Raw genomic sequence first — 24,855 nt, 5'->3', positions numbered from 1 at the left:
AGAACTTGGAGGAGAGGATACTAGCCAACTACCGGTCGGGGCGAGTCAACATCAGGGGACAGCCTTGTCCCGTAGAGGGGTGCGGCTATGCCTCATCCCCGCTAGATGCCCACCTCTCCTCCAAGTCTCACCCGGAGTTGCCCACCAGGCTGCTGACCGACATAATTAACATCAAGCCAGAGGTCACCCTCCGTCGGTTGGCAGAGCTGCAGGCAACAAACCCTCCGGTCCCAATGGTGACAACCTGGGACCTGGAAGCCCTTAATGAGGAGTTGGTGATTGTCCTGTGGTTTTGTTGTGTTTGCAGAAGAGAATGCGTAAAAACCTGGAGCCCCACAAACCTCAGGCAGCTGCCACAATTACAGTTTCTAAAATAGGGAGTATTCTGGTTATAGGGAGGCACCTGTGGAAAGTAATTTAAGGTCTGGGAAACACACAGCTAACGGTTGTGCTTAAATACCATATATGTTGATAATTAAAAATTAATTTTATTTGTCATTGACAGATTGATCCAGGATGGGGTTCTGCCTGGAGTGTCACCAGCAATTCAACAACATAGGGAGACATCTGCAGGGAGTGCATGATGTTGAGAACTTGGAGGAGAGGATACTAGCCAACTACCGGTCGGGGCGAGTCAACATCAGGGGACAGCCTTGTCCCGTAGAGGGGTGCGGCTATGCCTCATCCCCGCTAGATGCCCACCTCTCCTCCAAGTCTCACCCGGAGTTGCCCACCAGGCTGCTGACCGACATCATTAATATCAAGCCAGAGGTCACCCTCCGTCGGTTGGCAGAGCTGCGGGCAACAAACCCTCCGGTCCCAATGGTGACAACCTGGGACCCCTTAATGAGGAGGTGGGTGACAGGGGCTGATTTCATTGGCGGCACGTCACAGCGCAACCTTACAGTCTCACAAACTCATGCTAATGTACATTGTGGACTACCAGACCGACTAAGTTTTTGCGTCAGGACTTGGGGGGGGGGGGTATCTGTACAGGCGATGTCAGGTATCCTAATCATGTTTGTGGAACTAAAATTCACAGATTTCCAAAATCTTTCAAATTTTTCAAACAGTCATTGCTTCCCAAGAGACTCTTTCCATTCCAAAATAGTCTGGCCAGAGGCTGACAGTACCATTTTCCCTTAATCTGTGTATGGCCAGTGCTTTTGTTTTTTGCCTGACCACAAACTAAACACTGATGGTGGTAGTCCTGCTTCCACTGGCGCTTTTTGAGAGGCTCCCCTCTTGCCAGCCGTTCCTGGTTTTCTAATTCTGCCCTATTCCGTCTCCACTTCCTGTAGCGATTCATGTTGGCTGGAGCCTGATCTGATGGTGATGCTGAACCAGCAGCAGCTGCTGGAGTTGATGAGTGAAGTGGTGGTGTATAGTACCTATACAATGGAGCCTGCCATCTCCTATGGCTGTCCTTGTCCAAATGAGGTCAAACCTGGAGCTGGTGGACCGTAGCAGAAACCCAAAGAAGTGGATGGCGCTTGTAGCACCTGGTTCTGCTCACAGTGGGACCAAGCAGATGATGGTGGCTGATCAGTCTGTGGATACAAGAAGCTGGCAGGAACTGGGGCCTGTGAAAAGTGTCCTGGCTGGTATGATGGAGGATAATGCTGTGTGAAGCCAGCTTTTCCACCAACCCGTTGACGGATCAGTGCCTCGCCTTCTGTTTTCAGGTTCCTTAAACTCCACGCTTTTATGTCCGTGTTCCACAGGAATGGAGGGGAGCCGTCTCGCTTCTGGGAAGGAGGAGTCAGCCACGGACACCTTCGGAGGAAGCTTCACACCTTGGAGAAGAGTGTCCCTGTCTGTTCTCTTCTGCCGCTCATGTAGCCTGAAAAATAAAAAATTGTTTCCTTTCAAAGTCAAGTCATCTTTAAAGTGCAGTATCTGTTGAAAATAAAGGACTTCTTACCAAGCACACACAGTGGTATTGTTGATGGTGACCAACAAGTTGGTCTTGTCCTGTATGGGTTGGAGTCCTCAAGCAGTTGTTTAATGTGGCAGTATGTTTGAACAATAGACTGCGGGATGGGCAAAACCTTCCCCTTGGTGTCTTTTGGCCGGTTTCTTGCTTGCTGATATTCTTTCAACAGCTTGAGGCAAATGCACTCAGACACTCTGAGGAAGGTCTCTGGGCAGCCTGGCCATGAAGAGTCTGTGTGACAAACGGGTCATTGAAATGGTAGAAAAACACAAAAGCTTAAAACTTTACAATGCTTAAAAAAAAAAAAAAAAAAAAACATGCAGTGGAGAGGTACGCGAGGACCAGACTAGGGAACTACTGCTTCAGATTTATTAATTTAAATAAATGTTTAGATTCCAAGAAACATGGAAAAGGGCCTGTAAATCAAGCTAAGCCAAAGCCTAATCTGGAAATATGATTTTATAGCAACAACTAGATCCCAAAATTGTCTATAGAACATAATCCAGCAACCAAACAAAGTGTACCAAGCTGTAATAACAAAATGAACCCACATAGGTCTCACTCTACCTGGGATGAACCGCTACTTGGTCCACTAAAGGAGAGGTCATCAGTAAGCTGACCTCTGACAGGAGCAGCAGCATGAGTGGGAGAGGTAGGGCTTTAGTCAATACTGGCTTCCTGTAGGCACACAGAAGCGACAACAAATGTTCCTTATTGCCAAAAAAACAAGTCTTTTTCTCTGCATTCAAGATGGCAAGATATTTATAGCATTGAAGTTTGAAATGTTTTTCTTTTTTGCTCTTGTTCATCTCATTTACATCATCACCAAACTATTCAATAACAGTCATCGTCAGTGCCTGATAATCTCATAAATTATAACAATAGATTGGAGATGCCAATGTAGAAGCATGGAACACACGAGGGCAACTGGCTCAGTTAAGACAAATTTCTCAATAGATATAAGTGTAATTAAGACATTACCTGAGATGACATGGGAGACTCTGCCTGGGGAAAAAAGAATGTCAGGGTGTCAAGTTTTTTGGCCTCTTCAAACACCTCGGCTTCTGCCCAAACTTGAAAAAGGCTTGCTCCCATCAAAGAGACGCAGGAACAACTCATCTCAGTGTCTTTTTATTTCTCTTTTCTTTAAATCACTTCACTTTTCAACACAAGACCACCATGATTTGTTTGAGTGGTCAGAGTAGACACACCAAGCAGGTTGAAAACCTACAAACAAATGAACCAAAATTACTTGAAAATTATAGTGAACAAAATAAATTTCCAAACAATATTAATTTACCATTAAGTTATCAGTGAATAAACAAACAAACACATTCCATAAACAAGACTGATTAGGTTTTCTGAATGCAGGTTAAATGGTTTGATGTTCAGTCCCTACCAGTGGTGTCTCTGTGGAAATTTGGAGCTGAGTTCTTTGTCTGAAGGGATCATTCAGAACACAGGTGTGCAGAGTTACTTTATAGGTTTCTGATGGGCCTGAGAAGGGATGGGTGCGCTTCATTTCCTGCGAGGTGCGTGCCAGTTGGGTGGAGATGGTAATGCACTCAGATGTACACCATTTGCAGTTTTAACTTGACAAGGGGATGGCATTTCCAACTGGCTTTCACACTGTAGCATGTCGTGGGAGCTCTGAGAGAATGTTGGTGACATCAGGACTGTCCTCCTGAACATTAGCTTGCATCTCTGGCAAAATAACTCCCAGTTCGCTGTCCTGTTGGGGACCCAAGAGGTCTCCTCTGTCTGAGCAAGAAGATACTCCACAGCAATCCGCTCACCTTAAGGACTTTCAACAATTGTATTGAAAGTGACAAATTTGCTGTACAAAAATGAGCATTTTTGTGGAATTTGTTAGGTAAATTAAATTATTGTAAGGTCCAATACCTGTGGGAACAAACTCTGGCAAGAGGGCATGACCCAGCACTTTGCTGCTCAGAGTGTTGAGATTGGACATCAGACGAACGTCAGAGTTTGGTGGGTGATCTGCGACTCGTATCCAAAGCTTCTTGGGCTCTTACCCTCAAGCACATACATTTGAGTATGCATGGCAATGCTTCTCCATCCTTAAAAAACAGAGTTGCAAAGATTGGCAGCATTTATGAAGTGACTTCTTTGCATTCTTTTCAGAAATTATGCAGATTCAAATTTTTAGATGTACGTTAAAATTCTGACAGGTGTTACAAAAATTAATTACATCAAATATACCAATTCACAGTTTACCTGGTATGAAGGAGCACTGGCGTCGATGAAAGCTTTCAACTGAAGACGAGCCCCTGCCACATCTGAAGGTTGGAACTTCTTTGTCTCCCTTTTGTGTTGAGCGAAGCTTGGTGTACAGTTCAACACCAGGTGGATCTTGGATACATGGCAGATGCTTCTGCTGCACTTGCCACACATGAGACATGCTCTCAGGGTTGATCAGTCGGAGACCTGAGGTGTCAGTCAGTTCCCACATAGAGTCTAATAATTCCTGGATGAGGTTCCGGGTTTCTTCTACCCCTCTTGTCATTCTTCTGCAATGTTTAGCAAGCTCACTGGAGCTAATGTTGGCCAAAACTTGGGCGTCTGTGGGAGGATGACCAGCATATTTTTTCTTCAGCTCTGACCTCTTTGCTTCTTTAAGGCAGTTGACATCATCTTGATCCCATTCAAAAATGCAGCAGGACAACTTGGAGCAGAAAGTTCCATAAAGAGGATGATGTTCTGTGGTGAGACCGGTTGTAAATCGTCTCATGTAGCGAAAGACGTCAAGCCTCACTTTAGTGTTCCATGGCCGAAACCACTCAAGCACCGGAGGCACACCTGTTTAAGCAAAAATATATAAATAAAACACAAATTAATATATTCTACAGCATTTAATTTACCCGATGACTCACAGCTGATGGTATTAATGTTGCCACATGAAACATGACTGCTACTCAGATCACAATACATTTCTTTTACATTGGGTTTTCAATAATTAAAGTGATTAAATATTTTAAACTGTGGACTTTAAACAAATGTTATAATGAATTACAACAAAGTCTGAAAATCACAAACCTGATTCACTACAGCAGTCTCTGTCGACATGGAGGATATGTGGCTCTGGTTCCCTAGCATTCTGGAAGCGCTTCACAATCCCCTGGCACAGTTCCTCCAACCCTGCTCCTTCACCTGTGGTCAGCACACAGTTCAGAACCTGGCCATACTCATTGGTGATGTTGGTCATCCAGGTTGCGGTCTCAGAAATTCCACCAGCTAGTTTCTTGGTGATCTGTTTGGTAAAAGAAAAAAAAGACCATTATAATCTGATTAGAATTTGGAGTGCAAATTCTAACTAGAATTGAGAAAGTTTTTAGAGGCGTTTTACTGTACCTTTTTGGTTGAGTCGAGCTTTAGCATCCTTCCATATGTCGACGTTATGACACCCTTCATCTCAGACAAGTGGCAGAGTATTTCATTTGCATGCACAGTCTCAAACCACTGTGCAAGAGGAAGGGGAATAAACTCTGGTGGATTCTGGTCAACCACTTCATGGCTCTGAGTTAGGGCGCTCTTCTTCTTGTGAAGCTCACAGTCAGACAGATATTAGATGGTGCGTTTTGCCGACTCCTCACTGTGCAGCTCTTCTAGTGCTTGCTGTGCATAACTGGAGCCGTTTCCAACTGTTCGTGGCTTCAGGAGAGTCACACACCTTTTGTCCAGAGCCAATTGTGTGGTGAGAATGGCTGGAAACTCGTTTCTATGGGAAGGAGCTAACTGATTTAGCACCTCAGTGCTCCATGGACAAACAGGTATCATGCATTTACTGCATCTTGGATTGTCTCCCACAATCAAATAATACCTTGAATCCAGGTCTATAACTTCTCTGATCTTTGTGTATATTCCAGAGTGATGCATTTTGGTGTTGCACTGATGACACTTTAAAGGAATTCCCCACATCTGCATCGGTGCCCATAAAAACATCCTCTGCCTGCCTGAAGTAGGTTGTTGGATCTGGAGGTGCAGTAATTATCTTTGGTAGACTAGGTGGATGAAACCAGTTTTGGGAGAATTGTTGCTTAAGCTGTCTGGTAGGGTGGTAACAGCACTGTGCAATCCACTCTTGGTCTGCTGGCTTGATGACCTGCACAAACTGCTTTGGAAGAAAGGTGACCCAATTCACCTGTGGAGGCCTAAGGTGGGGAATAGGTGAAGAAGCAACTGAAGGAGTTGCCTGGGGGTGTTGCAAAGGTGCAACACACTGTTCCCGGGGAGGTGGTGCTGGTTCCCGGGGAGGTGGTGCTGGTTCCCGGGGAGGTGGTGCTGGTTCCCGGGGAGGTGGTGCTGGTTCCCGGGGAGGTGGTGCTGGTTCCCCATGTTGCGGGTTGAAAGCTAGAAATTGGACTGGCAAAGATGGTGATGTTTGGTGTAGGGCAGAGGTTCCCAAACTGTGGGGCGCGCCCCCTACGGGGGGCGCTGTGTCATTGAAGGGGGGGGCGCAGGAAGCCATCTGGATGAAAAAACAAAACATGAACACTGTATGCGCTGGGTTTTTACCTTAGAATGACCAACTCTGATATTCCTATGTCAATTTGATACAGTAGAGGCTTCCACACTTCCCATATTTGTGTCCTCTGTCACTTTTATCAGCAGTTAAAACTGTTTAATCCGTTAACATGTCGTAACCTGTTTTTCCGAGCCGCCTTTAAACGCAACATGAGCGCTACGACGCTCGCGCTGGGTTTACACCTGTGAAGGAGACCTGCTGCTGCTGGGCGGAGCTACGCAGGTTTGTGTTAGAATCACGGCAGCAAACCAGCAAAACTCAAAGAACTTTTCAGTTTTTCCCTCCAAACTAACCGACTGAGTTGAGTAAAGCTGCTGGATGCAGGTAATGTTAGCTAAAAGATGACTAGCTAATATCAATACAGAGCCTTAAGCTTAACAAGTACCTTGTAGGCTACCGATGCTGGTGTCTATTTTCAGCTACGTACATTCATCTTGCCCCAAAAAGTCGATGCCCCCCCCCCCCCCCCACGTGTCGTTTCAACTAGACAGCCATTTGTAATCCATAGGGGGGGCGCAGAAAATGTTTGGAAACCACTGGGGGGGGGGGGGGCACGCAGAAGAAAATGTTTGGGAACCACTGGTGTAGGGGATCATGGCCTTCTTCAATGTGATTTAGTAACCCAACGGCACCCTTGACCTTTTTCCCCACAATGTTCACAACATTGCTCTGCATGAAAGTCAGACAAATGTTCAGAAAAAAATTCCACGTTGATGTCTTCACTACACATTGCACACTTTATCTGATTTGGAGATTGACTGACATGGCTGGAGGTTCGCAGCTCCCTGAAGTTGAACTCCTCTGTGCCGTCTCTTCAGCTGGAACTGTGCCTACACTTTGACTGTTCTGTGTGGCTGTATCTGCTGCAGCTTCGACTGTGCAAGCCAGGATTAACTGTATTTAAAGCTGAACTGCTCTGTAGGGTTAGATCTGCTGTAGCCCTAGATACACCTCAGTGATTCTTGAGAATAGGGACAAAACAGGTCCTATGGATAAAGCATGAAATTTGAATAAAAAATACACAAAATATATTTTTTTCAAATATCTAACTAAACTAACTTGGGTCATGTGAGCACAACAATGTATATTTTTCTTTTTTTTGCTGAATATTTTTTTATTTTAAACATTGTACTCGGTGGATGATGCCTGTAAAAGCCCTTGTCCAGGAGCAGAACTCAACACATTCTTATAGTTTAAAACAATTAAAGAAATACTAAAATTATATATTATGACAATTACGTATAAGTAGTCATATAAATAATTATAAAAGTATCGATAAATTGAATTAAAAATAATTTTTAGATATTTTCCAACTCCGTTGAAATTTGTCCTTAGTTTTTGTCAACACCGTCAGGAATGAAAAGAATGTAAAAAAATCAGGCATTATTGGGGGGCACCAGAACTTCTGAGGACCCCATGACGTTGTCTTTTCTCTTCCTTTGCTAGGAGGGCTAGTTAGCTCCGGTTAGCTTAAGTTATTCTTTAGTTTTTTCTTCTGTTTTATTCCTAAGTTGTTTGTCACAACCATGATGTGTCAACTCCATAACTGATAATTTACAAAACTTTGATGAAATTTTGCGAAATAAAAGCTTAATTTTGGTAAGCTGTAAAGATTTCATGGACCTGATGAGCTACAATATGGCCTCCTTCAGAATAACATCATAAATTGAGGTAGTTTGGCATTTCGTCAACTCCGTCAGATGTCAACTCCGTCAGAGTTTTTCTGACTCTTTCAGTGAAATTGTTGTCAAATCTCACTTAATTGTGCAACTAATTCATTTTAATGCATTTTAGATGAATTGCATTACTTCACATGTACCAAGTTTTTCATTTTACTCACTAGTTTGTCACCACCTTCAGTTCTGTGTCAACTCCGTCATGCACTGTCAACTCCATCAGATGGACTTTTTCTTGTTTTTTGTTTTAAATAATATTTATTTTATTTCTTGAGAAGCATTTGTCTGTAAGTTGAGTAAAAATATCACTAATAGGGTATTTTAAAAATCATTTTAGATTTATTTTTGTCAGATGGTGATGACAAAGTTCTGGGTCAGGTCGATTAAAAATGTAATTTTTTTTTTTTTTAAAAATCGCAACTGGGAGCCTGTACCTTAGCATCTTCATATTTTCTAAACATTATTTGTCATATTTGCATACATAAGGTTGAGAAATAAAAAAATGGGAAAATTAAAACCCATTTTGTCCCTATTCTCAAGAATCACTGACCTGTGTTGCTCCCTGCACCTGGCATGCTTTCAGCTTGAATCCCTGCCTGCTCAGCTGACTGTGGAAAAATAGCATTGAATAAACTTGTGATAAATCATTAAATTTTGTCCAGTGTTCTATAACCATTTCAAATTATTCTCTGCTTTTGTCTTGCATATTAAGATGGGTAACAAAATAATAAAAACTTACGTGAAACACTTAATTTCCACAGTCACTGGCATGAAACAGCCTTTTTATCATCTATTGTACAATAAAAGAAATTCACTTACCATATGATAGCCGCAGTTGTAGGGGATTTTTTCCCAAATATGTCGATCGTCCGGACTTTTTGGTTGAAGGCAGGAGTCAGTGGACATGCGTCTATCCGCTGGATAACAGACTTCCACCTCCTTACTCCTGTGGTAAACTTGAACTTCCCCTGAGCACACTGCATGACACCAGCCCAGTAAGGGTCCGGTTTTGCTCTATAAACCACTCGGCCGCCTTTGCCACATCACTTACTGTTCGTACGTCTTTTGAAGTCTCCGAGAGCAGGTGAAGTCCCTCCCACTCACTTCCTGCGTCACACGCACCTGTGTCCAATTAAATTAGCTGTTAATTAAAAACAGGTGGGAGAGGAGCAGGAGTTTCTCAGACGCATTCCCACAGAAAGGGTAAGTTTTTATTTAATGTAAAATGTGATGTGATGTTTAGAATAGAAGCGGGTTTAATGTGCAACTTTATCATTCGATGGGTGAGTTCATGTAACTTTGAAAGCAGAAAACCTTCGAATTTGTAACCGTGTGGAAACACCTGTTTGCTCCACATAGCTTGCAACCACGTGTGCTGGCTAGCATGCTAGCTAGCTGCGCACTACGGTGGAGCCAACAGGTGTTTCCACACGGTTCCATATGATACTTAGTTTTGAATTTTATTTAACCGTGAGATCAGTTAATGTAAGCAGAGAGTCTTGGAATTTTTAACCGTCTTCAGGGTAGCTTGGTAGAAGCACAATGTTTTATTTGATAGAAATGATTCTGATGATTTTTATATTGAAATTGATTCACACACTTTTAGTGTTTTATTAAAGAATATAATAACATAATTTAATGTACATTTAACATTTCAAGACGAGAAACAAATAATTTTCCTGTATTTTTTATACGTTGAGAAATTACTTTTGATTTATAAATCAATCATTGTCAAACATTAAACTACATATTTTTCTTACTTTTTTCCAGAGAATAAATATTTATTACAGTATGTCAACTCTGCTATTGACAGCAAAGAGTGAAAATAATTATTTTTATTTCATTACATAAGCTGTATTAATGCACTAATACTTCAGATTGAGATATTTAAAAATACACAAAGTGAAAGAATAAAACATTTGTTCATTATACTGGGAACACTGGCCACAGGCAGGGCTTCAGTCTGCTGGTCACACTGGGAGAACTCCAGTGACTTCTGAGAAGTCCTGGTTAACAGGCTAAAGCCAAGAATAAGAGAAACTAGAAAATTCCTGAGGAAATTTAACTGGGGCATGCTAAAGTGTGCCTGTCGGTTGGAACCCAGCGTTCTGATGCTAAAAATAATCATCAGTGCTAAGTTTAGCTAAATTGTAGTCAACTTGTGGAGAGGCAGAAGCATGTTGACTAAGCTGAAATTGTACCATTCATTATGTTAAAATTAATGCATAAGCTAAAATTAGCTAAAATGCTAATGTTACCGTGAAGACTATCAGTAGCATGTGGGGCATCACGAGCATGTTTGTCATTGACTTGCTCCATTCGGTGTACTAAACATGTCAAATAAGTAAGAAAATTAACTAATAGGTTATTTTAGGTAAAATGCTAATGAACTGCCTTAGTGGGAGGGAGTGAAATGCTAATGTTTGTACTAATGTTACTACTTTTAAGGATACTAATCAACTAAGGGTCGGGGCAAGTCAACATCAGGAGACAGCCCTGTCCCGTGCACCCGTGTGGCTATGCCTCATCCCATCTAGATGCCCACCTCTCCTCAGAGTTGCCCACTAGGCTGCTGAACAATGTGACATCAAGAGGGAGGTCACCCTCCGTCTGCTGGCGGAGCTGCGGGCAACAAACCCTCCGGTCCCTATGGCGACGACCTGGTACCTGGAAGCCATGGATAAGGAGGTAGCCGGCCCGGGACCCTCGAGACCTTTGTGTTCAATTACACTGAATGAAAGGTTCTGGAAAGTAATTTAAGGTCTGGGAAGCACACAGCTAACTGTTATGCTTAGCAAATACTTATCATATATATGTTAACAATTAAAAATTAATTTTATTTGTCATTGACAGATTGATCCAGGATGGGGTTCTGTCCAGAATGTCACCAGCTATTCAAAAACATCAGGAAACATCTGCAGGCAGTGCAGAGGAGAGGAGGATACTAGCCAACTACGGGACAGGGCGAGTCAATATCAGGGGACAGCCCTGTCCCGTAGAGGGGTGCGGCTATGCCTCATCCCTGCTAGATGCCCACTTCTCTTCCAAGACTCAACCGGAGTTGCCCACCAGGCTGCTGACCGACATCATTAATATCAAGCCAGAGGTCACCCTCCGTCGGTTGGCAGAGCTGTGGGCAACAAACCCTCCGGTCCCAATGGTGACAACCTGGGACCCCTTAATGAGGAGGTGGGTGACAGGGGCTGCATTTCATTAGCGGCATGTCACAGCGCAGCCTTACAGTCTCTCAAACTCATGCTAATGTACATTGTGGACTACCAGACCGACAAAGTTTTTGCGTCAGGACTAGGGGGGGAAAAATGGCTCTCCACCGTCGGTGGGGTATCTGTACAGGCGATGTCGGGTATCCCAATCGTGTTTGTGGAACTAAAATTCACAGATTTCCAAAATCTTTCAAATTTTGTCTAAGTCTGTTTCTCAGACGCAGACAGCAGGAGAGATGGACGCGGTCTTCAAACTTGGACTAAATTATTCTGCTCTAACAGCAGATTTATAACTATGTTTGGGATTTGTGAAACCTTTTTCTGATTTGTGAAACTTCAATAAATGTTGTTTTTCGACAGCCCTGTCCCGTAGACGGGTGCGGCTATGCCTCATCCCATCTAGATGCCCACCTCTCCTCCAAGTCTCGGCCACCATCAGGGAGCAGCGGGTGCATGTTGGTGGAGGGAGTGGCGGGGATTGCACCCATGTCTTGGCAGGAACCAAAAGCCTCTCCTTCCTTCTGCATGACGCAGGTAAAAGACCACAAGACGAACCGTGCCTTCGGCTCCCCGATGGTGTAAAATTCAGCTTCTATTTAAAGCGAAATTCACAAATGCACTCGAGGGTAATCTGTCGCTGCCATCAGGTAAAATATGTTACACCAGTTAATTTGAGAGAGAAATAAAAAAAAACACTCAAAATGAAATTTTGTTGAGTTTTAGCAACAATGATTTATTACAAAACCCACAAGCTAAGAAATAAGTCATCCTGATAAAGATCAGTAACCAAAAATCCCTCAAATAAGATTAGGGTGGGATTTAATTCAGTTTCATGTTGGAGACTCAAATGGTTAAATGTCCAAATAGTCTTGATCCTTTTTAATACGAATATTGTCTACAAAAGAGTTCCAGATCCTGGGAGAATTTCTCCATTTTAATCCAAAGTCCCAATCCAAATGAAAAATCCCAAGCGTCAAAAACCTCCCCCCAAAAAATGAGAGCGGTACCACCAAAAAGAAACGTAAAGTCCAGATCTCACCGGGAAATGTCTTCCGTCCCCGGTGGCGTCCTCTCGCTCCATCTGCATTTCCTGGGCACAAGCTAGAATCCAGCTCCTAAAGCTTTGATTTCAGTTTTCTTTCTTTGATTTATCACTTGTTCAAAACATTCAGTCAATTCAAGTCTCCCGCTGCATGGATCTGACGGTGAACGTCTTCCCCTCTGATTGCGCCGACGCACACTAATCTCAGCCACACCTAGAAATCAGCATGACCTGCCCAAAAATCAGTTTTACAAGTGGAGATATGGAATAATTTTACAATGAAATAACAGCAACTGTTATACCAATCGGATGATACATTTTCTCTAATGTATTTTATACAGGAAAAAAACATGGTGGTTATGTTACAAAGGTGTAGCTGACCCCTACCGAGTACGGCTGGTTGGAGCGCTGGGTCGCCATCCGAGCCCAGCTCGACCCGCCACTGACCTACTCATGTTCAGCGAGACCAACTGCAGGTTTCAGAACCTCCTGTCATGGGTGGAGAAGGCGTGGGCGGGCCTGGGCTTGCCCGGTGCCCCAAACATAACTGACGTCAGGACCTCCATCGCCACCTACGCAAGTAATCGCCTAACATGTTGGGTTTTCTGTTCCACTTACCTGTGTAACCTACCTTTATCGATGCCATTCGGGTTCAGGACTCGCTGCTCCCGGATATCAGCCATCTCGCTGACATCCTGGAGCAGCCGGTCCTGCTGGGGGATGTCGGCCATCTCCTTAATCCATCCTAAACGTTCTTTTCACGTTTCAGAGCACGGCATGGGAGGACACGTCGGAGGAAACCCCCCCCTTCCCTGGGCAGTGACCCTCCTGCACCTCCCAGTCGACGGACGTAACCGAGTGCTCCTATACCTCGAAGTCGACAGAGCCAGCTTTGTCCCTGCCAGAAACTACCACCACGGAGAGCTCGGAGGCATGGGAGGTGGAGGAGGTAGCCATCCGTCCAGGAGGGACCTTCTTCCGCTCCTGCACCAGAGCCGTCCGCCATCCAGGAGGGACCTTCTGCCATCGCACCAGAGAAAATGGATCAAAGTTTTTACATGAACAGTCATATTTTCTACTTACTATAATCAATCAATCTTTATCAATAATAAAGTGACTTTAATGGATTTCAAAACAAAAGCAAATTGAGGATCTGTCAAATTTAGAAATATTTTGCAACATAAAAAACTCAATGGTACAGATAAATAGTTGCAATATTTGATTTACAGGTTCAAAATAGAAAAGGGTGGATAATTTATTTTTTTTCTTTGTTAAATTCTGTAGCTGAAGTCCGTACTTCTTTACCCAGCTGTAATTTTACTCTGGACATTTGTTAGTGGAGGGGAAAAAACCAACTAGTTCCTTTAAAAATATGTGAAAATAAAATTCTTGGTGATAGTTTTATATTTATATATTAACCCTCCTATTATGTTGCAGGTCAAATTGACCCGTTTCAAAGTTAAACATTTTTTTAAAAATAGTATTTTTTCTGCATAAAACTTTTTCTATTTGTCTTAATAGGTGCACTCTATGTATAAAATAAAAATGGTTCATTTTACACACTTGCAGCCCCCCCTGGGTCTATTTGCTACATAGATACCGTTTGGGTCAATTTGACCCGGCATACAAGTTGAAGGGTAAAAAGGTTAAAAAAAATTTCCAATTCTATTTGTTTCCTTGCACCTATGAGACATATTTCACCACACACACAAACACCACACCACACTTGCATGAACACACACACACACCTAAACACGCACACAAACCCACTCTTTCACTATTCTCTTTACTTCACTAGGAAGCTGCCAGAAAGCAGGTGTTCATGCAACTTTTGACAGGAACCTTTTCTGTTCCTGTGGACAAACTCCACCCAAACTGAGTGGACACCCAGCAGAAGTGGGGGGGGGGGACATAAATACTCTCTGCAAGGGATTCCTAAACACATTACACACTGAAGGTACATGTAATGTCACTGTCAGAGATCAGGAAATGAGCAGCAGGGAAATAAAAGATGACAACCATGGAAGCTCTGGAACTTCTTGTTGATCATGCCAGGATGGCAGTAACTCACATCACAAACAAGTCAGTCTGAGCTACTCATGCCTAGTGCAATACAGAAAATCATTGTTGAAATGACAAGTCTAAAAGGAAGGCGAGTTTTTGGAGAGAACTGGAAGGAGCTGGACCAGATGCATTTAGATGCATATTTGAGGGAGGTCCTCATTCTGACCAGAGTTTTCAAGTCAAAGGATGAATCAACAGCCAGTCTAAGGGATGCAGAGACAGGCAGGGTAATATTATGGGCCATAATGTTTCTGGAGACTTTTCTCCAGAGTAATCTGATTTGACAATCGATGGACAAGACAAACTAGCAGCTAATAGATCAGTGTGGAACATGTGGGTTGTAACTTCTCCTGTCCTATAAAACAGGCTCCAATGTCACAGTAGATGGAAGATTTGTGGCATTCATAAAGATCACCGCTGGCATTCAGAGGTCGCTGCTCATTTACACTATATATGCCTTCCACACCAGCTAAATATGACATAAAAATCTGGGCAGCATGTGATGAAAAACCCAGTTATGTTTTGGACATGCAGGTTTAAACTGGAAATCCACCTGGAGGATCATCTTCAGGACTCATTTGTCTTGATTTTAGTCAGCAGGTCAATTTGACCCAGGGCAGAATAGTGTCTCAAGTTCAATTATAAAGATGACCCCTTCAAAAAAAATCTAAATGTAATATTTAAAAAATTACAAAAAATCACTTTCAAAGATACTTAGTGTTATTTTGTGTTTAGGTTTTTCAGTGGGCATAAAAAATGTAAATCACATTTTTTATGTCCAAATGAGTAAATTGTTGTCATTGATCCTTTATTTGTGAGGAATAAAAAAACATAATTGCACAAATATTGATTGAAATGGTTAGTATAGGAGTTAATAATCAGACACAAAATAGATTTGGAGGATTTTTTTGGTTTCTGACAATATTGCATGACTAAACACTCCCCGGGTCAAATTGACCCACGAACATTATTGCTATAGCTAAGAAACGAACATAACGGGGGTTAAATTAAATCTCCATATTCTTTCTGTGATTATCAGCGTCTTTATTAAAGCTTACTTGAAATATGTGATTTTCTGTCGGCCAAAGTCTGGCCCGCCTGTCTGGAATGGCCTTAAAGGCGCAGAGTCGCTGTCTGCAGCCGCAGGGATCCGACGGGCAGCGGGTTCGGTGAAAATGCGCCAGGAAGTTCTGGTTCTGGGTGACCTGGCAGCGGTTCCTGTCCTCTGCTCCGCCACACACCGGACCTCTGAGGGCTGCAGGGACTGAAACGGTGAGCCGAACCTGCTGCTTTTACCTCAGCCTGGTGAGCTAACTGCGGCTAGCAGGCTAACCTCACAGCTGTAGTGATGGAGTCTGACGCTGTTCCAGATGTTTCACAGATGTCTCTCCCTGTCAGACTGGAGCTGACAGTCTCACTCAGGACTTGGTAACAGCTCAGTCTGGGATGTGCAGCTCTCTAAGTGCCACTTGACTGGTTGTAGGCTGGTTTTCTCGTGCACTCTGCAGTAAAGTGTTATTATCAGTGGAGAACCTGCAGAGATGTGCAGCTTTCTGTAAAATCAACCTGTTAAACTAGAACAACACTGTGCTGTCAGTAAGTATGATCTGCTGCTTTGTGTCTGATGGGTGACGCATGACATGCAATAGAAATGAACATATTTGACTGCAGGATGTGGAAACTCCTGCTTATAAAGGAATGAGTATGTGCTGATGAGTGATCATCTGCAGAATATTTTAGTTAAACGTTAATCATATTTAATATTAAAGAGCTGCTTGCATGCAAATCTCACTTTGATTCTGTATATTTTGGTTAATTTATATAATGCATGCACTGGTTTGCATGCATTCTCTTAATTTAAACCAGAAGAGCTGAACTCATACTTCAGTTCAGCTGAAATTCTTCAGCTGAACTGAAGTAAACAATACTTTAGCTTCAAAGCAGCAATTATTTGTTTTGAAGCTTAATTTTCCAGTTGAAGAGACTGGCAGCTGAATAGGGATGGGAATGTAACTGAACAAAATTCTGGATAAAGATTGCATGCTCTCCTTGTGCATGCATGGGTTCTTTCCAGGTACTCTAACTTCCTCTGACGTCTGAAAACATGCCTGTTTGGTTAATTTGTTTCTTAAAATTGGTCTTAGAGATGAGTGTGTGTCTCTGTGATGGAGTGGTGACCATTGCAAAGTGTAGCCGGCGTTTCATACGATGACAAAGCACAAGACCCCTTGTGATGAGATTGAGCTGTAAACAGTAAGCAGTGGGTCCATTCTCACACCTAAGTTCATAATAATAGTTTTCTCATGTGAGTTCTGGTTAGAAAGATTGATACTTGTGTTGTTGTGCCTAAACAACATGACTTCAGCCTTATTAATCATCAAAATTAAGATAGTTCACCGCCATGACAACCAGGCAATCAAGCAAAGACTGAACAGAGCAGAAATGTGCTGTAGGGGAAAATTACCTGAGCAGTAATCATAAAAAAGAGACAAAATATTATCAATTTAGGGGGAAAAGCATGAAGTGTCACAAGGTATAAAGAAAAACAAAGAGGTATCAGAATTAAGCCTTGTGGCCCCATGAGAGGTCCGGAGAAGTGAAAATAAAATCATTAATACCGACATAAAAACTTCAACAAAAACTTTGAAACTTGATTGTGTTAAAAGCTGCAGGATCCCGACAGTCTTCCTCCTGCAGATGCAGTCGGTTCCCATGGAGGTGGGGAGCAGCAGCAGCTCAGGCGGGTCGGCGGTGGAGGTCAGCTTCCCCGGCGCTCAGACCTCGGTGCTGGACAGCCTCAACCGGCAGAGAGAGGACGGCAGCCTCTGCGATCTGTCCATCCACGTTCAGGGACACGTCTTCAAGGCGCACCGCTGCGTCCTGGCCGCGTCCTCGCCCTACTTCCATGATCAGGTGGGCGAGTTTGACCCAAATGGTCCTGAGATGTTCTGCATGTTATAGCGTTCCTCATAATTACAAGTTCTTTAAGACACTAGTCACATTAAGAAGTGTGATTTGTTTCCCTAAAATGCACAAAATAACTCCATTTAATCACAATTTCATATTTATTGAAATACCTTTATTGAACAAACTGTGGAGAAAAATAATAAACTTACAATCCAGATAATCTGGGATTTTAATTGTAATTTATTCAGAGAAAGATAAATCAGAATCTTATATAAAATTTATTATGATAAATGTCCATCCCTAACTGCCACTACAATGTTTATCATAGTGATGGCATATAAAGCTTTGGTGCAAAGAATATTTAGCTAAATTTCCAACCTTTCAAATGGGAAATCCCTATTTGCTATTTTTTAGAAAGTTTTCATCTGCAATCGTTGTCCTAAAAATGCTTTACAAATTTGGTGCCCTCTAGTGATGATAAAAACACAGAACCTTCCACATCAGGCGTCAGGTAAAGTGGCTTTGGGAGGGATTTTAGACATAAGTTGGAATTTATCGTGAATCAGTGATAAATCAAAATAAAAATCTTATTATAATAAATACCCACTCCTACCTTGAAGCAGCCTAACCCTGACCTCCTGACGACCTCCTGACCTTTTCCAGGTGCTGCTGAAGAACATGTCGACGGTCTCCATCCCCGCGGTGATGGACCCGCTGGCGTTCGAGAGCGTCCTGAGCTGCGCCTACACAGGCCAGCTGCGGATGCTGCGTGACGACATCGTTAACTACCTCACGGTGGGCAGCGTGCTGCAGATGTGGCACATCGTGGACAAATGCACCGAGCTGCTGAAGGAGGGCCGCGCCGCAGCGGCCGGAGGAGGAGGAGCGCAGGACGCAGCAGGCGGAGGTGGCAGCTCGGCCAATCCCGGCTGCAGCAGCAGTGAAGCTGGTGGAACTGGGAGCACAGGTGGCGACCCGATTGTAGAGCCCAACGACCCCCAGAGGGGCCCCCAACCATCCAGCCGGCCCTCGGTGAGCGAGAGCCAGTCGCCCAGCAGCACCAACTACTTCAGCCCCCGAGACGGGAGCAGCTTCCTGGGGGGAGGAGCAGCGGCTGGGGGGGCCTCTGTGGATGGAGGCAGGGCCAGTAACACACCCAGCTACTGCACCCCATCAGGGGGAGAGGAGGCCCTGCTCATAGAGGAGGAGGAGGAGGAGGAAGAGGAGGAGGAGGTGATGTACCACCACAGGAAGAGAGGAAGAGGAGGAGGCAGCGGGAGGAGGAAGAAGGTCAGCTCAGTGTTGGAGCAGGAGGTCGGAGTCAGCGACAGCTTCGGCGTTTCCTCCTATCAGGTCAGATTTGAGTGAGACGCAGGAATTATGATTAATGAAATAATCGTTAACTAGTCAGTGCAGTAATTAAGAAATATACAAAAACACTAAAAGAATGCTGTTGTTGCATTTTAGGCAATAACATTTTCACTTTTCTTATTTAGAAGGGGAATTATGTGTTTATTGGCTTCTTTTAATGTATTTTTAATATTGTGCAGAATGTGGCAGTTTATTTTGTCCACTGATCATCAGAATGATTGGTAAAATAATCTTTGCTTTAATAATAACTAACAGGCCGTATTTTACGTCCCTCTGCAGGACGGGGAGGACTCTGAGGCGGCGCTGCAGAAGCGTCCCGCCTACAGCCAGCCCAGCATCATGCCGCGCAAGCAGTGGGTGGTGGTGAAGACGGAGCGGACGGAGGACGACGACCTGATCGTCGTGTCCGGAGAGGAGGGCGGTGAGGATGAGGAGGACGAAGACGAGAGGGACATGGAGCTGGTTAGAGAGCGGGAGAGAGCGAACTTCAACATCTCCAACATCAGGAGCCTTTCAGCGGAGCTGGCGGTCCGAGCGGAGAGCGACATGGACTCACAGGTCAGCCGGTACCAGAGTCCGGTTCCTCCTGTAATCTGAAACTGTTCACACTGATTCACATTCAGGCAAATTACAAACAGGATTAAGATTTTATTGGACAGATCAACATAAAAGGGTTATATTAAAAAGAAAAGTAATAATAGATCAATAATTGTAGATTTTAATTTTGTGTTTACAAAAAACTATCTGAAAAGTGTGGCATTCTTTTTTTATTCAGCCTCATTTATTATGATACCCCTAAGTAAACAGAGGCCATGTTTATTTCTACACCATATTTTTTATTTTAGTTTGTGTAAGATAATCAAAAGCTGGGAATTTAGTTAAATATTCTGTGGATTTACAAAACTTAAAGCTTTAATATGTAACTTTCATTTTAAAAAAGATTTTTACATATTTGTTAAAACACTCCATGTCGTTACAGTTTGTTATGAGACAGATAATCTGTGAAAGATCGATTTCTTCTTGAGCCTGAAGCAAGGCACCAATCCCATTCAAAAACAACCAATCAGAGCCAGGAGGCGGGTTTTAGCGCCATCAATCAACCTCGTGTACTCACTGCTCAACATGTTAATGGAAGAGAAACAATTTACCGTTACAAGAAAATTCCTCATCATTGGTGGCCATGCTAATTAGCCTGAGCATTCACAATAGGCTATGCTAGCAGTGACAAAGGGAGGGTGATTGACAGCGATAAGAACCACCTCCTCGCTCTGATTGGTTGATTGTAGTCGGTGCTGGAAGAGTTAATCTTTTTTCACAGATTATCTGTCTCATGAAACACTGTCACAGCATGGTGACAGTTTCAACAAATAAGTAAAAAAATATTTTTTATAGAAGTTACAGACTGCAGCTTTAACATGCCACCACTATGGTGAAGCATGTTAGTGGCAGCATCATGCTGTGGCATGCTTTTCTAGAATCAGTTTTGTAATTTAATGTATAACAGATCTGACCTCTGACCTTTTCCTGCAGGTGGATTACTGCCAGTCCTCAGAGGACTACCTCAAGTTTGAGGGCAGCCTGATCGAGCAGACGTTAGCCCAGCACCTCCATGACAGCGCTGCGGGTCAGAACCAGAGCGCCAACCGGGCCGTGTCGGCCCTGCTGGGTCAGGTCCAGTCCGCGGCCTCGGCCCGGGCGCAGCTCTTCCCTCTGGACATGCAGGGGAACCAGATCCTGCTGTACAGCCAGGCGTCCGGCCTCGCCCTGGACCCGGCCGCGCCGCCGCTGGGCGTGGCCTCCGGCATGATGGGCGGAGCCTCTTTCAAAACGCCCGGCCTGGAGCACGGCGCCGTCCAGCTGCAGACCGGATTGGGTCTGGACGGTTCTGATGGTGGCGGGGTCGGAGGTGGAGCCTGCGGCGGCTCCGGAGTAACCACCAAGGTGTTCATGTGTCACTGTGGGAAAACCTTCACCCACAAGAGCATGCGGGACCGGCACATCAACATGCACCTGGACCTGCGGCCGTTCCACTGCCCCGTCTGCGCCAAGAAGTTCAAGATGAAGCACCACCTGACGGAGCACATGAAGACCCACACCGGCCTCAAGCCCTACGACTGCCTGGGCTGCGGCAAGAAGTTCATGTGGCGCGACAGCTTCATGAGGCACCGCTCGCACTGCGAGAGGCGCGGCGCCGACGGCGACACAGCAGGGGGCGGGGACGGAGGGAGGCGAGGAGGAGGAGGGGCAGAGGAAGGCCCGGACTTCAACGCCTCCACCCACCTGCTGCTGTCTGCCGCTGACGGAGGTCAGGCAGGAGCAGCCAGAGGAGGAGGAGAGTCTGCAGCTGCTGCTGGACAACATGGCGGCTCCTCCGGAGGAGGCAGTCACCATGGCAACACCATGGCCGCTGCTGCAGGGGCGATACTGGGGGTCGTCTCCCAGAGTCTGGGTCCGGATCACGGATCGGGAATGTTCGGAGGTTTGGGATTGGCTCGAGGTGTGTGTGAGGAAGACGTGTGTGAGGTCAGTGCAGACGGAAGCAGCGTGACTTAAACCGAAGCTGAGGGAGCCAATGGGAGCCCGGTTCTGGTGGTTCTGAAGATTCTGATGGTTCCTGCTGCTGTTTTAACCCGGAAAAAGAGAAGAAGAAAAGAAGAGAAAATGCATTTTGTTGAAACTCCTGTTGGAGAAACAATCTGAAGGACCAGAAGAACCTGGAGATTCGGATCGGCGGCCATCATGGTGGTTCAGTTCCAGTTACTTTTGACTTAATGACCCAGTTCTTTTGCACAAACAGATTTGAAAAGTGGCCTCATCAAGACGGACCGTCACTTCAGAATAAGCTGTTAGTTTCAAATATTCTAAGATGTTCTGAAAGTTTATTTTTCTTCTCTCTGTTGTTGAGGGGAAACCAGAACGCTGCTGGTTTCTGTGGGAAAACGTTCTGGATTGCTGTGATTCCTCTGCAGCTTCTATCATGACCTGTTGCTGTGCTCAGATAAAAACCTGCAAGACTCATTAGGAATAGAAACATTTATATTACATTCATGTTTTTATTATAAATCACAAAGCAGCAGGACTTTTCCTCTGCAGCCTCACTGCTCTCAGATTAGACTGATACTCATAATTCATCCAGATTCTTCTCAGTCATGCCTTTAAATAGATTATTTTAAGATATTTTCCAAAAAGGTTTGTCATTTTGTAAAGCTTAAATTTTGATGATAGAATTGGAACAAAAAAAAATATCAAAACTATCTAACTTTACATTAATATAAATTGCTGCAGTTCCTAACTTTAACCTGTAGTGGGCGACAAAGCAACAGTTTTAACTTTCTTACTTTGTTCTTTCAGGTTTTGCACCTTTAAAAAATAATATTAATATTATTCCTATACATATTTATGTATATGTACTATAAGCAGTTCATAGTTCAGTTTAATTCTGGGGTTGCCTGTTTTTAATAAATGAAGTGATTCCTTAATGTCAGCTGGATGTTCAGGAATGTTCAGTAAAGGAAAAATGAACTGTTCATTTAGAAGCATATTTATTATTATTATTATTATTATTATTATTATTATTATTATTATTATTATTTTATTATTATTATTATTATTATTATTATTATTATTATTATTTACAACATGTTTCATAGTTTTTCTTAAATGTTCTAGTCCAGAGGTTTTTGACCTTCCAGTTGATTTTCCTGTTTTAGTTCTGATTTGTTTACATCACCTTCCCTGTATGTGAGCATATTAGTTCTTTTAAAACATAGTATATATTCATTAGAAGTATATAGAAAACATAATAAGAATAGCTTTTTGGTTTTTTACATACATAAATCTGCTTGTTTAAAAATAAATTTAATAAACTAGAGTGATTACAATTACAAAACAGCCTACAGTATTTAAATTTGTTTCAATATTTGGCCTAATTAGAGATGATCTAAGTAGATTCTTGTACCTTGTTTCAAATACATAATATACATATTTATAATATAAACCAGATGTTATAAATTCTTTTGTGTTTTATTGTTGTTTCAGACATAATGACTGAATATCTGTTTATCTAAGTGCATTTTGATGGGAAAAGCTGTGATTTGGTTCCTTTTGTGTTCAAGTACTGATTCTGGTATGAAGAAATAATGTAATAATATATTTGAAGTCTAAAAGGTCACTTAAGTATCATTAATCTTAAAATTTAAACGATTTAATTAAAGAACAAAATGTGTCAGCTCTTAGGGAATGTTTCAAAATATCTTTATCTCGTGTGTTTAGACACAGAGATAAAAACAAATCTGTTTTTTTTAAACGCATATTTACTAATCTGATTAAAATGTGACCTTATCGTTTCACCAGCTCCGTTCTGGTAAGTTTATCACCTCTGTGCTGCATATTTAAGGAAACTGTGTTAAAGTATAATAATATGTTTGGTGACATCCGGCATTATTATAGTTATTGTGAGTTTTCTGTATCTGTTTCCATTACAAAATCAGTTTTTAATTATCTTTAAGTAATCAGACACTGTTACATAAATTTTATTCATACATTGAATAAGATACATTCAAGTGCATAATTTAAGCACTATCATATTTTAATAATTAGCATGCTAACCACGTCAACAGGAATGAATCTTATCACCAGATTTTGTTTTGTACTTGTAGAGCCATGAGTTCTCCACCAGAGGGCGCTGTTTAGTTATATTCAGACAGATTCTCTCAGTCGGAGGAATCCGCTATGAAGATAGAAACACGCTAATATATTAGCACATATCACACATATTAACACTAAACGCATATTTAAAAAGCAGTTTTTCCTCTTTGTGTTTAATATTTTTCTTCGCAGCAGTCTGCCCCTTGTGGCCGTCGCTGATACTGTTACTACCTGGAAATAGAAATGTGAACATCACCTTTTCAATATGTGATTTTTCTTTTTATTAACACTAAGCAGAAACCTATTTCATGGTGTGGATGAAATATTATTTTTATTTTATAAATGACCTCTGAAGACTTTGAAGATGTTGTGTTTTGCCTTCTGTGAAGGTTTAGTTTGGTTTACAGGTTTTGGTCTGAGCCTCAGTGAAACAGCTGATGGTTGATCGGTGAGATCTGGTCCTCTGGTGTTCATCAGAGAGGAAACTGAATGTCTGAAATGTTTCTGATGAGTGCAGTGAACCTGTCATGTTGCACCAACACTGTTAACATTTGCATAAAGAGATTAATGTGAGTCATGATGCAAGCACAACATAATTTGTATATTTGGGTGAGAAGTGAAGTTGGATTAGTAAAAGTAAAGACTGATATCTGTACAACACATGGAGTGTTTTAAATGCAGTAACAAAAATACTTATTTAAAATCATAAAGATAAGAAAACACCCTGAACCAAAGATAATTTGATCAGTTTAAGGTTAAAGGAACAATCTGAGAATATTTGTGCAGCTTGTTTCAAAGATGTTCTCCTGCAGACAGAGCGCTCACTTCATAAAGCTAAAATCTGCCACTTAAAATCATAATAAATCATTTCACGTTTTTGTAAATGAATTCCTTCATTTGACCAGCTGATTGTTGTACAGAAAATCACAGAGTGGAACTAATCATGTAAAATATTCCAGTGCATCAATATTAACCTCTTCCATGTACTGATATTATGGACTAATAAATTATTTTAAAAAATGATCTTTGGTCTGGATTGATTTAATCATTTTGACTATTTGACCTGGTAAAATCTGCTTTCTAACAGAAAATCCTACAGGAACGTATCCAAAGATCATGAAGCCCATTTGGGTTACGGTGCTAAATAATCACCCAAAGTTCATCTCTGAATGGCTGAAAATATCCAAAATGAAGGTTTTAGAGTCTAATTGAAATTTTCTGTTAGACTAAGCTGAACATTTCTGTGTTCTAAAATATTAGTTAATTAAAGCAATTCTTCAAAGCAGAGCAGGTTAAAATTCCTCCAGAGACATATTTTAAATTAATACAAATTATAACATTTAATTTCCTGTTTGGATTAATAAAGTATTTTTCAATTTGAATAAAAAAAAAACTCATTACCAGTTATCAGAAATGCATGTCAGTTGTTGCTGCACTGCCAC

The 24,855-nt window shown here is 42.5% G+C and overlaps 1 protein-coding gene across 1 annotated transcript; it reads left to right on the top strand.

Annotated features, from left to right (window-relative positions):
• Positions 1-16,751: 16,751 nt before the first annotated feature.
• zbtb22b (zinc finger and BTB domain containing 22b) lies at positions 16,752-21,374 on the top strand. The gene is made up of 4 exons (XM_088010486.1): positions 16,752-17,401; positions 18,059-18,748; positions 19,046-19,324; positions 20,297-21,374. The coding sequence occupies exons 1-4, from the start codon at positions 17,186-17,188 to the stop codon at positions 21,317-21,319; spliced, it is 2,208 nt and encodes a 735-aa protein (XP_087866612.1). The 5' UTR covers positions 16,752-17,185; the 3' UTR covers positions 21,320-21,374.
• The last annotated feature ends 3,481 nt before the right edge of the window (positions 21,375-24,855 follow it).

Source organism: Poecilia mexicana, unplaced genomic scaffold, assembly GCF_051168715.1.
Source record: "Poecilia mexicana isolate PSO_F unplaced genomic scaffold, ASM5116871v1 scaffold_11, whole genome shotgun sequence".
Lineage (NCBI taxonomy): Eukaryota > Metazoa > Chordata > Actinopteri > Cyprinodontiformes > Poeciliidae > Poecilia > Poecilia mexicana.
The sequence above is the reverse complement of the archived record's forward strand: the minus strand, read 5'-3'. Positions and strand labels throughout refer to the sequence as shown.